Genomic DNA, 14,521 nt, shown 5'->3' on the forward strand with positions numbered 1-14,521 from the left:
AATGAACTGCAAATCTCTCTGAAAGGTTATGCAATTCGCACTAGCCTGACAGCTGAGCTGCAGGTACCATGATCAAGAAGCTGGTCCAAAGTTCAACCAATGGCAAGTTCCCCTTTTCTTTAGCAAGGATATCTATTATTTTTCGATAACTCCCTCACAATTAATCCCAATGTCTTTTTCATGACTGAAATGCAAATAGCTTTAGGGTTGGTGAGAACTGAAGCCTGAGTAGAAACCTTGCTGTACTTCCCAGAGACTCTTTTTCTTGAATACACCAAGGTTCTCCTGAGATACCATCATGGTTTCACTGTTGTAATAATAAACTGACAGCAGTACCGGGTGCAGAGTGCTGTTGGAAAACTCTATTCAGCCCCAGCGGAGTCAACGCCTCTGTAGAATAACTGAAATTCACTGATCCATTCATTTTTCTTTAGGGAAATATTTTCTCTAGTTCTTTAGAAATAACATAACAAAACAATTTGACTCATAGAATTTACATCATTTTTTCCTTCAGAGATATTTTTTTCCCTATGGTTTCTCAGAAAAACAGACTGAATGTTTCTGTGAGAGAAACTCTACAGGATACTATGTAAGTGTTTTTGGGGCAGTTAAACTTGTATCACGACCCTGAGGTCGTATGAACATTTTTTTAATGTACTTGTGAATGCTTAAATCTCCTGTGCATGTGTTTGTGGTTCTCTTTCACAGCATTCCTTTCGACGTGTTACTATGGGATACCAGCCCCGATTGGCTGGTAGTCATGACGTCTGCGTCAGGGCCCTGCGCGTCATATCCCCCCTTTCTCGCCTCTTCTCGCTTCAGAAGCGGGCTACTGTAAACTACTAATAAGACACGTTAGCCCTAGCTATCTAACGGGTCTGACCCTTTAGCCGAGCGGTTAGCGACGTCGCCTTGTGGTGCAGTATATCCCGTATCGAATCCCGCACCGGGCAAGAAAATAACCGGTTACACTACTAAAAAAAAAACAAAAAAACAAAAAAAAAAACTCTTCTCTCATCTGTTATCTAAACTGACTACTGTCCTCAGACCGGAGCCAACACCTCCGTCGCTGGACGCTAGCCGCTGAGATACCGGTATGACTGCCTTCACCATAGGTTGTTTTTTTTTACGCTGGCCTGTCCCCAAACAGCGGAGTATTACTGCTTCTACAAGCTAGCTAGCACGTTAACTTTGCTACTCCGAGCAAGCTAACTCGCGGTCACCTCACCGGTTGCCCACCGTTGGAGCTAGCTAACGAGATTATCGCTCCAGACAATCATTTTAAATGGATACGGCTGCCAAGCTGCTTCCCACCTTTAAGCAAGGTGATTCCGCCCACCTGTGCACCTGCGGAAACAAAACGTCTAGCAAAGACACACACCATGTTGTTGTGTTGCTAAGGGACCACTCGAAGACACGTCTGTTAGCATATGCTTCTTTACTTGAACAGCTCACGTCACACTCCTCCCCTCTTACAGTCACTTACATCCTATCTTGTCCTCTAGCTCCGCCTACTGTCCTCCAACAGCATCAACTCAAGACATCACACAGGTCTGCTCCGCGTGTCTCGGACCCGGTCGCTGCTCCACCCCCTCTGCCGATTCTCCTCCACCGATATGCGTAGAGTCGCCAGCCGCTTCTTTTCACCTGACAGTGAGGAGTCTCACCAGGGGGACAGGCCCCCCGACCGATCAGAGGAGGCGCTGGTGCAGCGACCAGGACATATACCCACATCCGGCTTCCCACCCGCTGTAGGGACGCCCGACCAAGCTGGAGGTTAACACGGGGATTCGAACCGACGATCCCCGTGTTGTGTTGGTAGGCAGCGGAATAGACCGCTACGCTACCCGGACGCCTCACACGTGGCTTCTGATAACAGTTTGATTCTCTTCTGTTATCAGGCTTTTACAAAGAATTTGATTCTGTTGAATCTGAGTGTCTTTGCAAAACAATTGGCTTTAGTGACAGCATGTGCCAATGGGAATTGTTCTGTCAAACTGAAAGTTCCTGTCCCCCCCACCCCCAAAGATTCCATTTGCATTGCAGGGTTTGACAAGATTGCCCTGTTTCTGAATTCTTGCAAAGCTAGCTCCAAAATGTGGCTATTGCAGCTGGCTTGGGTTTACTAGCAGGACTGCTATCTAGCCATTAATGCAAGTGCTATACAGGGCGATTCTGTAGCAGATTCAGTAATGTCTGCAAGTCCAGTGCCAGGTGATGCAACACTGCGTCTTTGACAGTCTACACCCAGTGGTTGGTTTTAGTGAAGGCCCGCCTCTGTACGTTTTCAGTAAATGCATGGGTTGTGTGTGCTGTGTGTTGGAGAGCTTGCGTCACAGGGTGGCACCATTATCTTCACTTACCAGCAAACATAATGGTACCACTGTTACATGTTTGTATGAGAAGCCTTTGGCCTTGAATGGAAACTTTTTATTTACTGCAGCTGTATGCTACACATTTCTTAAGTCATTTCGCTCAATGTGTAGTTATTGTGATGATAATATGACAAACATATTATTTTGTGATTTAATGTTTTCTAATTACTGCTACACCTGGTGTCTTAGAGAACAGTTTGTATGGAGCTGAAATTGACATATCTTACAGGCACAACGCATTATGGGCATTTGTGTCACTCTGGTAACATCGGCTGCATATTGAAAAATTCTTGCAATTTTTTTTTTTTGTGTCCAGATGAACTGATTCAACTTTCTGTGATTTCCTTACCCGGATTATTGAGCATACATAAAGACATCTTGCAAATGTAGTATGCATTTGAACAAATCTCATGTATACAGAATCAGTGTACTACCCAGGGTAAATGCACTACATGCCCATGCCTCAGCATCATTAGTGTCAGTATGTTGTTTCAAACACAGCCTGGCTCTGAAATTTGTGCGTCAGCACCACGATGCTGCAGGACTGTCTGTTTTATAGAGGCTGTTGGGATCTGAGAATAGAGAACTGGGCTGTAATGCAGCCCCCATTTCAATGAGACTCTACCTTTTAAAACTGAAACTGCATGAACCGTCTCAAATCCAGAGTACAAAAATTGTGTGCTTAAGATGAGTTGTTTTTGAGAATAAACCTTTTCCCAGTTTTAACCTAACTGGTAGGACTAGTAAAGACTTTGTGCACTGGAGGAGAAAATGTATCTCGTATCATCCTGAACTACGAGGACATCTGAAGACAATCCCCTGACCTGTGTGTCTCTCTCTACGCATAGCTTCATTTTACAGTTTTGTTTTGTTGAGATTGTAGCATATAGATTATTGACTATTGCAAACCTTTCTCTCTCTCTCTCTCTCTCTCTCTCTCTCTCTCTCTCTCTCTCTCTCTCTCTCTCTCTCTCTCTCTCTCTCTGAATGATGCCTTCTCCTTTCTCTTTTTCTGTGTGTGAATGGTGTGATGTGAGTCTCCCCTGTGTGCACGTGCAGTCGGTCCTCCTCCCAGGTCTCCATGGTGATGGTGGTTGCCACCTGGACACTGCTTGGCATCCCTCTCGTCACATTTTCTTTTGATATATCTTATGAATGCATATAATTTTGTTATGCTGTTTTAATGTTATATTCCTCTCTCACTATGATATGGGACTATTTTTTGTTTTCGTTTTTACATGGTGATGCTGGTCATGTGGCTCCGGTCCTGTGTTGTTCCGGTGGCGTCTGGACACTGCTTGGCATCCTCATCAACATATCCTTCATATATTTTATAATTATGTTATCCTCTTTCAATGTTGTATTCTGTAAATTGTGTAAACACAACATCCATTGCACGTTGTGCATCTTGGGAGAGAGATCCCTCCTCTGCTGCTCTCCCTGAGGTTTCTTCCTATTTTATCTCCCTGTTAAAGTTTTTTTAGGGAGTTGTTCCTTATGCGATGCGAGGGTCTAAGGACAGGGTGTTGTTTTGCTGTAAAGCCCCTTGAGGCAAATTTGTAATTCGTGATATTGGGCTACACAAGTAAAACTGACTCGACTTGACGTAACACTTCATAATCCACGGACAGGGAGTTTCACACAGATCGACAGTTTGGTGACAGCCGCAAGAAAAGACACAAACAAACAGCAGGAAAAGAGATACTCTTTTATTTCTTTGAGATTTATTAAAGTCTATCTGTACTGTACTTTTATTCAAACTCGTTTTTTTGGCAGCGTTACAGCAGGTGCTCAAATCAAACCACCCCCTTCAGGGGTTCCCAGCAGCTGTGCTGACGTGGGTTAACAGCTTGTGCTTGCAGTCAAAGTGGGCCAGGCCATCGCAGGTGGGGTTACATGACATACAGTGAGCGTGTATTTAGAGAGAGAAAAACCTCCCCCTCGTCTTCTCACTCACATCTGAGAAACGTTCCTTCAGAGAACCACCCGACTCCCTCACACATAACCAAACGCATAGCACACACATGTTTAGCCCTACACTTGTGCACACACAAACACAATAGAAATGGTTTAAAATACAATCAGACTAAGACTGCCTAACTTCAAGGGAGCCTTATAAAAAAAAAGAAGAAGGGGGGTCTTTAAAAATGGAAGCTTTTCACTTTTGGCATGCTAGTCCCACAAAACATACTTCACAAATGGCACATAGTCCACCTTTCTCAGCTTGGCAGGCATCACAGGTAGCGATAAGGAGATTGTGCATTAAAGCTAGAGTCACAATGAATGTGTAAGATCTCTAAGGTGTGTTATGTACAAACAGACATCTTAGAAGTGAGAAAGGTCCCTGGTCCCTAAACAGACGTGTCCTACTTCCACTCTCCCATGTGCAAAGAGGAACCTTGGATGCCATCAGTCTATCAATAATAAATACAGTGATAGACGTTTTATGATGAGCATGTCTGGTGGGTGTAGGATGGTGTGTGTGTGTGTGTGTTAAACAGTTAAAAGGGTAGTAAACCTTCCTTCAAATTTTTTTGGAGCTGAAAACATGTTGGCATGGGCTTTTTGGGGGGGGGTTCCCCATTTTTCTCCCCACTCGTACTTGGCCAATTACCCCACTCTTCATAGCCGTCCCGGTCGCTGCTCCACCCCCTCTTCTGATCCGGGGAGGGCTGCACACTACCACATGCCTTCTCCGACACATGTGGGGTCGCCAGCCGCTCCTTTTCACCTGACAATTGTTGTTTCGCCAGGGCTACGTAGCACGTGGGAGGATTACACTATTCTCCCCTGTTCCCCCTCCCCCATGAACAGGCGCCCCGACCGACCAGACGAGGCGCTAGTGCAACGACCAGGACACATACCAACATGTCCGGCTTCCCACCCGCAGACACGGCCAGTTATGTCTGTAGGGACGCCCGACCAAGCCGGAGGTAACACGGGGATTCGAACCGACGATCCCCGTGTTGGTAGGCAACGGAATAGACCGCTACGCCACCCGGACGCCCTGGCATAGGCTTTTGGTGATAAATCTGATCACCCTCATGATACATTCGGGAAAAAAACCAAAACAAAAAACCAAAACGAGGCATCACATGACCTTTCGCGGGAGAAAGTCCTTGCTTTTTCTTACGTCTGCAGCAAAACGCACCTTCCGAATAGCTGCGTAATACGGTGGCTTCAAAGACGCACAGGCACCTCAATTGAAAATGTGAAAACCAAAAAAGCTATAACGGCTTTCGATATTTTTAAAAAAGCACATTTTATTTGAACTCTGAGAGGACTTAAAACGAGTGGACTTTGGACTCCCCTTGTCTGTACAAATTTGTTTTTCTTGGGTTTTCTGTTTTTTTCGACAATTGTATGGTGGCGATACACAATCGAGGGTAGATTCACCAGGGGCCGCTGCTCCTTTAAGGCAGACGTTCAGAGTGCTGACGTAGGCACTGCTTAGAGTTTCCGGGGTGGAGCCATGTTTGCAGCAGCCTAGCGGTTAGCTGGTTGCTACGAGAGATTGTGCTGTATCGGTGTCGTTTTGTGGGGCGAGTAAACGTAATTAACTCGACTCGATCTCTCCGTCTCCTCATTCATGCACTCCCACAGTATACCTGTTTGTTGTAAATAAAAGTTTTTGAAGAAAAAAGAAGCCCCATGGGTCGTAGACAGCAGGTGAAGTCCAGCGCGTTGGACCGATGAAGAATGAGGCGAGCAGAAAGGCGACGCGCTAATGTTAGCTAGCTAAACTCTCCGGGTGGACATGAGAGGAGCTGGGGCGAGATGTCCTGCTACAACACTGACACCTTCAGTCTGACCCACACCTCCATCACTGCCCTTCACATCTACACACGCTTCCCATCCTTTTTTAAATGTGAGTAGGCAGACAGGCTAAGAACAAGTACTTACTCCTTAAACATTTGCTTTTACCCCACCAGGAAATTGTGTTGGACAGAAAACTGGGTTGTCTAGTTGTACTTGAGTCAACTAGGAATTTTGTGCTTGATTAATTTTGTGATCTTAAAAGAATTCCCGGGTTGCTGTCAGGAATTAGAGGCAAATATAAACTGTAAAATGCAAATAAACCTGTGGTACTGGACAAGATAGAAATGCCACACACTTAATCCATATAATATCTGTTTCTATGGCACATTTACAAGTTCGTTTAATAAAGCCCATGTGTACATGCAATGTTGCAAATGTACAGATTCATAGCTGCTGTTGGTATGCCCAGGGCAAACATTAATTATGATTTTAAAACAGTTTATGGAACAAAATAATCAACTGCTCATCTGTAATCTGATAGATATGATCAAGGGATTTTTCATAGTTGTAAATAGATATAAGAAATATATCATTTGGGATTCTCAATTTAAGTTACACATTTGTTGTTGTTGTTGTTTTTTTTTGGTGGTGGTTCAAGCACTTTGATGTGAAGCACTTTGGGTGTCTAGAAAAGCGCTATATAAATGTCATGATTATTATTATTATCATTATTATTATTTAATTGAGTGATAACACCGATATCCATATCTGACAATTTAGCGTGGGCACTGGGGTTCAGAGATATCCAAAATGGGATTAAAATGGTGATGTTCACAATAAGTGTCAATAGAGAGTGTTTCGTTCTACAGTGAACTAGGAGGAAACTACTCACAATGATCCACACTGAAATTACTGCATACCTGAACAATAAGTGTAATTGGAGGAAAAAGACAAAATAACTGTGAAATAGCCAACCATGTTTAAAAACTTGCTAGTACCAGCTTGCACCAAAAAGCTCTACATAGAGAGTTGGAGTTAGTCTGTCTTTTTTGTGAGTTTGTGTTTTAAATTACAGAGACTAAATTGAAAAAGAGAGTAGAAAATATTCTTGCATACACATGTAGAAAAAAAATCCCTCTCACTTCTATTCTACCTGTAAGAAACAGGCATTTTGACTTTATCCAGTTGATTTAAGGCATACATGTCAAAGAATTGGTAAATACAACCTTAACTGGAGGTTAATGACAAAGTGGTGCCTCCTTCATCCGTATACCAGCCAAGATCTTTTGACAAGATGACCCCTTTCTGTACACCCGTTAGATAGAAGTTGCATTTCAAAGCAGGTGCCATCTGACAGTACCCTCCCCCTTATGTGTTAGTAACCTTAGTAACCGCATCCCCCTTGGCTTTGTGTCAACACTGCTCCTCCTCAGAAGACGGTGCACTTTTTGCCCCTCTTTTTGACAGGCGGAGGACACAGGACCGCACGGATAGCTTCATCGAAGACCGTCTTCAGTCCACGCTGGGTTAAAGCAGAACATTCAAGGTACTTCACTGCACCTGATGAGGTCACAAGGCCGTGAAGACAGGGAGAGACGTAGAGGTACAGATAAGAACAACGTGGTGTTCTGGTTGTTTTAACGATCTTAAGCATTCTGGGTCATGGTAAAAATAATTAGCTCGCTAAAATCATCACGAACCTAAAATGATGTGCAAAAAAGCACCACAAACTTTTGCAGAGGTAGGTTAACACTGAGTTTATTGCCAGCTTATACAGGCTCTGGCTTCACTATGTGAACGGACCACACTCACTGTTGTGCACTAAGGGGCTAGGGAACCCTACTTCATGGTACACTGAGTTTAAATTAAGTGCTCTGTTTGCATCGTGTTGGTCATATTGCATGCTCATTGTGTGTGCATTATGTTAAGAGAAAGAAACCTTAGTTGGACAGGAGGAATTGGAATAGTTTAGCAATCCTAATACAGCCTTCACATAATATGGATAAGCCAAATATTATTAGTGTGCTAACTGAAAGCTAGCTCAAGCTGTGTCCATTATTTTTCCCTTAATTTTTATTATTGCCCCAGAAACATTTGGCTTTTACTGTAGTCCCACATAACATAGACATGGAAATGTTCGGCTACTTAAAGTCCAGACATATTAAAGTACATTTTTTGTTACATCAGTATAAGTCTGTCGTGTGTATGGGCTTTTTGTCTGAATTTGGAGCAAAAAAAAAAAAGCTGGCCCCAAAGACAAAAGTGCCAAATATCGGCACATCTGCCGGTAGATGCTGAACGTGGAATCCATCAGTGTAGGTGTATTCCTCACCCACCCAACATTTTGCTTATAATATTGAGCATGCATACTACAGCAAACTTTTTCTTGTTTGGGGATTTTCCCCCCTTTTTCTCCCCAATTGTACCCGGCCAGATATCCCACTCCTCCGAGCCGTCCCGGTCACTGCTCCACCCCCTCTGCCGATCCGGGGGGGCTGCAGACTACCACATGCCTCCTCCGATAGATATGGAGTCACCAGCCACTTCTTTTCACCTGACAGTGAGGGGTTTCGCCAGGGGGACGTAGCACATGGGAGGATCACGCTATTCCCCCCAGTTCCCCCTCCTCCCTGAACGGGCGCCCCGACCGACCAGAGGAGGCGCTAGTGCAGCGTCCAGGAGGACACATACCCACATCTGGCTTCCCACCCACAGACGTGGCCAATTCTGTTTGTAGAGACGCCCAACCAAGCCGGAGGTAACACGGGTATTCGATCCGGTGATCCCCATGTTGGTAGGCCACGGAATAGACCGCTATGTTACCGGAACGCTTACTATAGCAAACTTAATGACTCCTTTTGAGAGTTTTCCTTTGGCAGAGCCAGAGCAAATGGTTAAACAGAGTCACAGCTACATACTGTTGTTAACCATCCAGCTCTATCTTCTGCAAAGCTCCACTGTTTCAGACCGAGGGTACAATAGTACGTGACATAAAAGACAACCCTACCTATCTCCCTGGCCATGGCCAGGCCCTGTGGGTAGGTGATGGGGGAGAGCTTCTTGTCTCTCAGCCTCTCAATGGTGTCTTTGTCATCCCGCAGGTCCAACTTTGTGCCCACCAGAATGATGGGTGTATTTGGGCAGTGGTGGCGTACCTCGGGGTACCACTGTGGAGGTCAGAGGCAAGCGAGTGCATGTTAGGAAACTGGATATTACAGCCACAAATGTAGACCATAGTCCATACATTATTATGAATAACATTTGGTAGCTGAAAGTTCAATTAGGCACAATTATTGTTTGGGCCTTTTTTTTGGAAAGGCGGTGGCCCTCATTACTCATGCTAAAGGCGTAGGACTCAATATTTGGCTCTCGTTTTTTGGTGACTGTGCTGCGAATCAGACCTTGGCTCGGACGTTCTCAAATGACGCTGGGCTCACTAGTGAAAAGCATATCAGGAAAACGTCCTGTGGAGGGAAGGCAGAGAGAGAATCAGTCATTGAGAGACGAAAAGTTGACTGAGAAACGAGTATTGAGAGAGCTAGTAAGACTAGGAGGGACTATCATCAGGAAAAGGTGTGAAGCGAGAGGAAGCACAGATGTACAGCGTTATGCTAAAATCAGAGGTCTGCATACACTGCACGTTGCACTGTCAGCTCAGCCACACTGACATAACTGAATCTAGTGCAGTAAATGTTAACACATTTACCGCAAACCTAATTATTTGTTTTCGTTTTTGTAAAATGGTCTTATAATTCATTTCTGCTTAGCAGTGACTTTGACAACACAGTTGACCCTGTTAGAAACTGTGGCGAGGAAAGATAACAAGCAAATACATGCAGGAAAACAGGAAACTGGCCAGTATTGAAAACTATGGGGGATGGATGTCTGACACACTATGATACTTTAGCATCCTGAAGTACTCCGATGGAGACCCTCGGAGTCAAACAATAGAAGACTTGGATTGGGATCTTTATAGATCATCATCGCCCTGTAAACACCGAGCAAGGCTGTGGGTGGTATTGCTGACACTAAATCCACGAAGTCAGCCATATATAATGTTAATACAGAGCACACACATCAAGATGGAAATTCCTAAAGATGGAAGGAGAAAAATCCATGGTCAGAGGAAAGTACCAAACACGTTTTTCCACAGAACAAAGTCTTAAGTATCCATGTTGAAGTGAGAAAACCGACCCTGGCACCCTGCACTGTGTGAAATTCCAGTTTCTGAGTGGTGCTTCAACTGAGCTGGATTGTTGTAAAGACAAGTTGAGGTGAGTTACGTCAGTTAACCAGTAGTGTGTTACAGCGTCAGCTCCAACAACTTGGGATTCAATTATCTAACGTCAACAAGGCCGCTTCTCGTGATAATTTGGCTGTTATTACTACAACTACATACTATGATAGTATAAATAATCATTTAACTAATGCACAGCATATGATGTAAGAACCCTTGTGCCATTCTCCAGGGTGAGCAGTTACACAGAAGACCCGATGTTTTCAAAGCACGTCTTCTGTCAGTGGCGACCATAGTTAGCATCACTCATCTAAAAGGCTGTGCCTGCATGTGCTGGCAAGTCAGTATGTAAGTCAGTTTTCTCTTTCTTGTCTTCTTTCTACCCTTTTGGTGAGAGAAGGAGGCCTGAGGCGTAGGTGAGACCTACATGCAAGTCTACTTTTACTTGCATCAATTAACATGATTTGTCTGGCCCCTGAGGCTATAGGAGATGGGTAAATTAGTTGGATTAGTACTATATGCTAATGTGTGTGTGTGTGTGTGTGTGTGTGTGTGTGTGTGTGTGTGTGTGTGTGTGTGTGTGTTACCGTCTGAGGGTACGAGAGAGGCCTGAGTCTGTCATAGTCCTCTTGACCCGCTGTATCCCAGAGGCCCAAGTTGACCGGTTTACCATCCACCATCACATTGGCTGAATAGTTGTCAAAGCTGAGAAGGGACATGGAGACATGACTGAGTAACATGGAGTCATCATACACCTCACATTATATATATGTAGAGTAAAATTACATAAAGCAGTAGTAGTTCATATGTGCTCTTGCACTACTCACACGGTGGGGATATACTCTCCAGGGAAGGCATTGGTGGTGTAGCTGATGAGTAGACATGTCTTACCCACGGCACTGGAAAATAGGGAGGATATTAACAAAAATACATGAGGCATACACAGTGCATGAGCTGTTATGTAGTGCACTTATTGTCTCTGTGGAGAAACTGAATTTAGAGTTCATCTCAACATTATACAGGCTGGTTAAATGAATTAGGTAAAAGTTGAGTCCACTACAATCTGGGACAATCACAATTAATTTTAGCCACTGCATATTAGGGGTGGGACAAAATATCCATACTGGAATATATCGTAATACTCCCTCTTGAGATGTGTTATGGAGAAACTGGTGCCAAATATCGATATTTGTATTAAACATTTTTTTTCAGCGATAATTTTCCCCCAACTTTATTGATAACAGTCAAACTCAAACAACAGTAGCTCATACAGAAGTTTAAAGAACAAAAAGAGGAAACAAAGGGGGCATAGCGTGGTGGTCTATTCCGCTGCCTACCAACACGGAGATTGCCGGTTCGAATCCCCGTGTTGCCTCCGGCTTGATCGGGCATCCCTACAGACTCAATTGGCCATGTCTGCGGGTGGGAAGCCGGATGTGGGTATGTGTCCTGGTCGCCGCACTAGCGCCTCCTCTGGTGGGTCGGGGCATCTGTTCAGGGGGGAGGTGGGACTGAGGGGAATAGCGTGTTCCCCCCCACGCGCTACGTCCCCCTGGCGAAACTCCTCACTGTCAGGTGAAAAGGAGCGGCTGGTGACTCCACATGTATCGGAGGAGGCATGTGGTAGTCTGCAGCCCTCCCCGGATTGGCAGAGGGGTTGGAGCAGTGACCGGGACGGCTCGGAAGAGTGGGGGTAATTGGCTCGATACAATTGAAGAGAAAAAAAGGGGGGGGGATCCCCCCCCAAAAAAGGAAAGAAATTGGCAGGGAGTTTTATTTTACATTAGAATGATGGCACATGTGGAGAAGCTGCAGTGTGTATGTGTGTGCGCGTGTGTTAGAGAGGCACTAAGCTAAGACTCTATGCACTTTGTTGTACATTGTTTCATCTCATTTGTCAAACTCTGTGAAGCTTACACCACAGCGCAGTGAATAAATACATAATTCCTGCTTTTTGCCTCTTTGGGGGTATCTTTTCTTCTTCAGTGGCACAGATGTCGTGATGTATCGTGGATGATTGTCTTGCAATGTATTGAGTATCGCAGAATCACTATCGTGATACCATTGTTATCATGGACAATGTATCGTGATAGTATCGTATCGCGAGTTACTCTGTGATCCCACCCCTGCAAATATATTTCACACAACTATGACAAAGATTTGATTTCAAGTTAGTAGTTTTGGAAGCGACAACTCTTTGACATTTCATGATGTTCCTCTGTTTCACACAACGCTACAGCGAGTGAGGGGGGCTGTACGCTGGGTTGAAATGAATATTTGATCCATGTTTCATTTTCCGTATTACAAATAAAGAGTAACCACCCAGGGTCTGTGGTTTCATTTACAATAAATGTTTTACATGTTATGGTGTCAAAACACACACACACACACACACACACACACACACACAACTTATTCCCTCTAGACTTATTGCGGGATGACACAAGTTGTCTGTTCCTCTTTCCCTGCATGCACACCAAGACGGCTGCAAACATGCACCGACAGCTCTAACAGACTGAGGCCACACTGCATCCCAGACTATACACACACACACACACACACACACACACACACACACACACACACACACAAGAACAAGATGGAGTGGAAGAAGGAGGAAGGAGGTCCTGACAAATTGTGGAGTACAGATATAAACACAGCACACGGAGGGAAACAAGGAAGAGTGTGTAGGGCTGATAGTGGAGGGTGAAGCTATGTATTGTTTAAAAAACGAAGGATAATAGAAAGAAAGAAAAACTCCAGAGAGGAGCAGAATTCGGGGAGAGCACGTTTTGTGTGTGTGTGTGTGTGTGTGTGTGTGTGTGTGTATGAGAGTGAGTCAGACAGCTACACTGAGTGTTACAGATGTGTATGAACAATGGGGGGGGGGGCGTAGAGCGAGAGTTAACCAAGAGAAATACCCTTATAAAGAAGGTTTTCTTTATCTGTGATGAGGCGCTTTGCATTCAGGGGGAAACGTGTCTGGGTTGCCTCTGTGAGGTTGCTAATCACAAACAAGAAAGTCAAACCCAGCAGCCGTGAAGTGAGGTCTCCGCCTACTGTAACACATTTCCTTAGATATCTTCGCTCTGCTATACATTTACCAAAAAATAAATAAATAAACAAACCAACTGCCTATGCATCACCGCTATGTATTTCTGTGGCAAGCCAACAGACCCATTATATCATTTGAAGAAGAGCATTTCGGAAAGCTGCGTTTAGCTGCGAACCCATCTGTAGCATGTCTATGTGTTCAGTAAGCATCATAGACTGCTGCACCTTCAGGAGTCTAAGATGCTTCTTTCAACGCATTTGTACCTCGCTTCATAAAAACGATCTTAACGCCTAAAGGTGGAAAGTGTGTGTGGGGGGGGGCATGATCTTTCAGTTCTGAAAGAACATGGACTAGACTACCACCCACTACCCAAATTTCTTTAAAAAAAAAAAAGCTACAAAAATTACCAGTAAACCAACACCAACCCGACTTGGATCGGGTGTTCACATAGTTCAGCATTCCAGTGAAGCAGCAAGAGGTGGCCAGTGGGCCTGTTTAAAATTCATGGCACGCTTGAGCCAAAGGGTTGGAGGACTCCAGCGTGCTGAATGCAGACCCACATTCACCCTCTCGCCCATGCCCCTTTCTACATTTGCACTCTCAGACGCAAATTCACACATGGCAAAAAAAAAAAGAAGGAGAAGAAGGAAAAAAAAGCATTTTCACTTGCACAAACGCTGATATCTTACCCGTCGCCCACGACAACGCATTTGATGGCCTGCATCGGAAGGGAGGGGTGCTATCCAAAGCCGTGTCTTGTCTCTAAGATGCCACCTGCGCCCGCACTTCTGTAGCGGTAATAATAATAACAACGGCGGCTGGTGCGGCTGCGGCGCTGGACGAGCCGACTGCCGACCGCGGTCGAGCACTTCCGGAGAACGCCGAAGGCATTTAAAGGGCGCGCCGCCGCACGGCGCTCAAGCCGGTGTCGCACCCAAATCTGCGACCGTCGAAAACGAGTGGCCGTAAGGTTTATCACGTATTCATTTTAAGGTAGACGCCAAACATTAAACACTAGTACTTGTTTTTAAAGACTAGCCGCTGTTGTGAAGTTATTAGTTGTTAAAAAAAGAAAGAAAGATACTATTAGAGGTG

The 14,521-nt window shown here is 44.7% G+C and overlaps 1 protein-coding gene across 1 annotated transcript; it reads right to left on the reverse strand.

Annotated features, from left to right (window-relative positions):
- Positions 1–5,960: 5,960 nt before the first annotated feature.
- rac3a (Rac family small GTPase 3a) lies at positions 5,961–14,252 on the reverse strand. The gene is made up of 6 exons (XM_056288311.1): positions 14,116–14,252; positions 11,199–11,270; positions 10,959–11,076; positions 9,536–9,598; positions 9,142–9,301; positions 5,961–7,694 (listed from the first exon to the last, which is right to left on the reverse strand). Exons 1-6 carry the CDS (start codon positions 14,148–14,150, stop codon positions 7,564–7,566), a joined length of 579 nt encoding a protein of 192 aa, XP_056144286.1. The 5' UTR covers positions 14,151–14,252; the 3' UTR covers positions 5,961–7,563.
- Between the last annotated feature and the right edge of the window lie 269 nt (positions 14,253–14,521).

The sequence above is a fragment of the Lampris incognitus genome, chromosome 10 (assembly GCF_029633865.1).
Source record: "Lampris incognitus isolate fLamInc1 chromosome 10, fLamInc1.hap2, whole genome shotgun sequence".
NCBI lineage: Eukaryota > Metazoa > Chordata > Actinopteri > Lampriformes > Lampridae > Lampris > Lampris incognitus.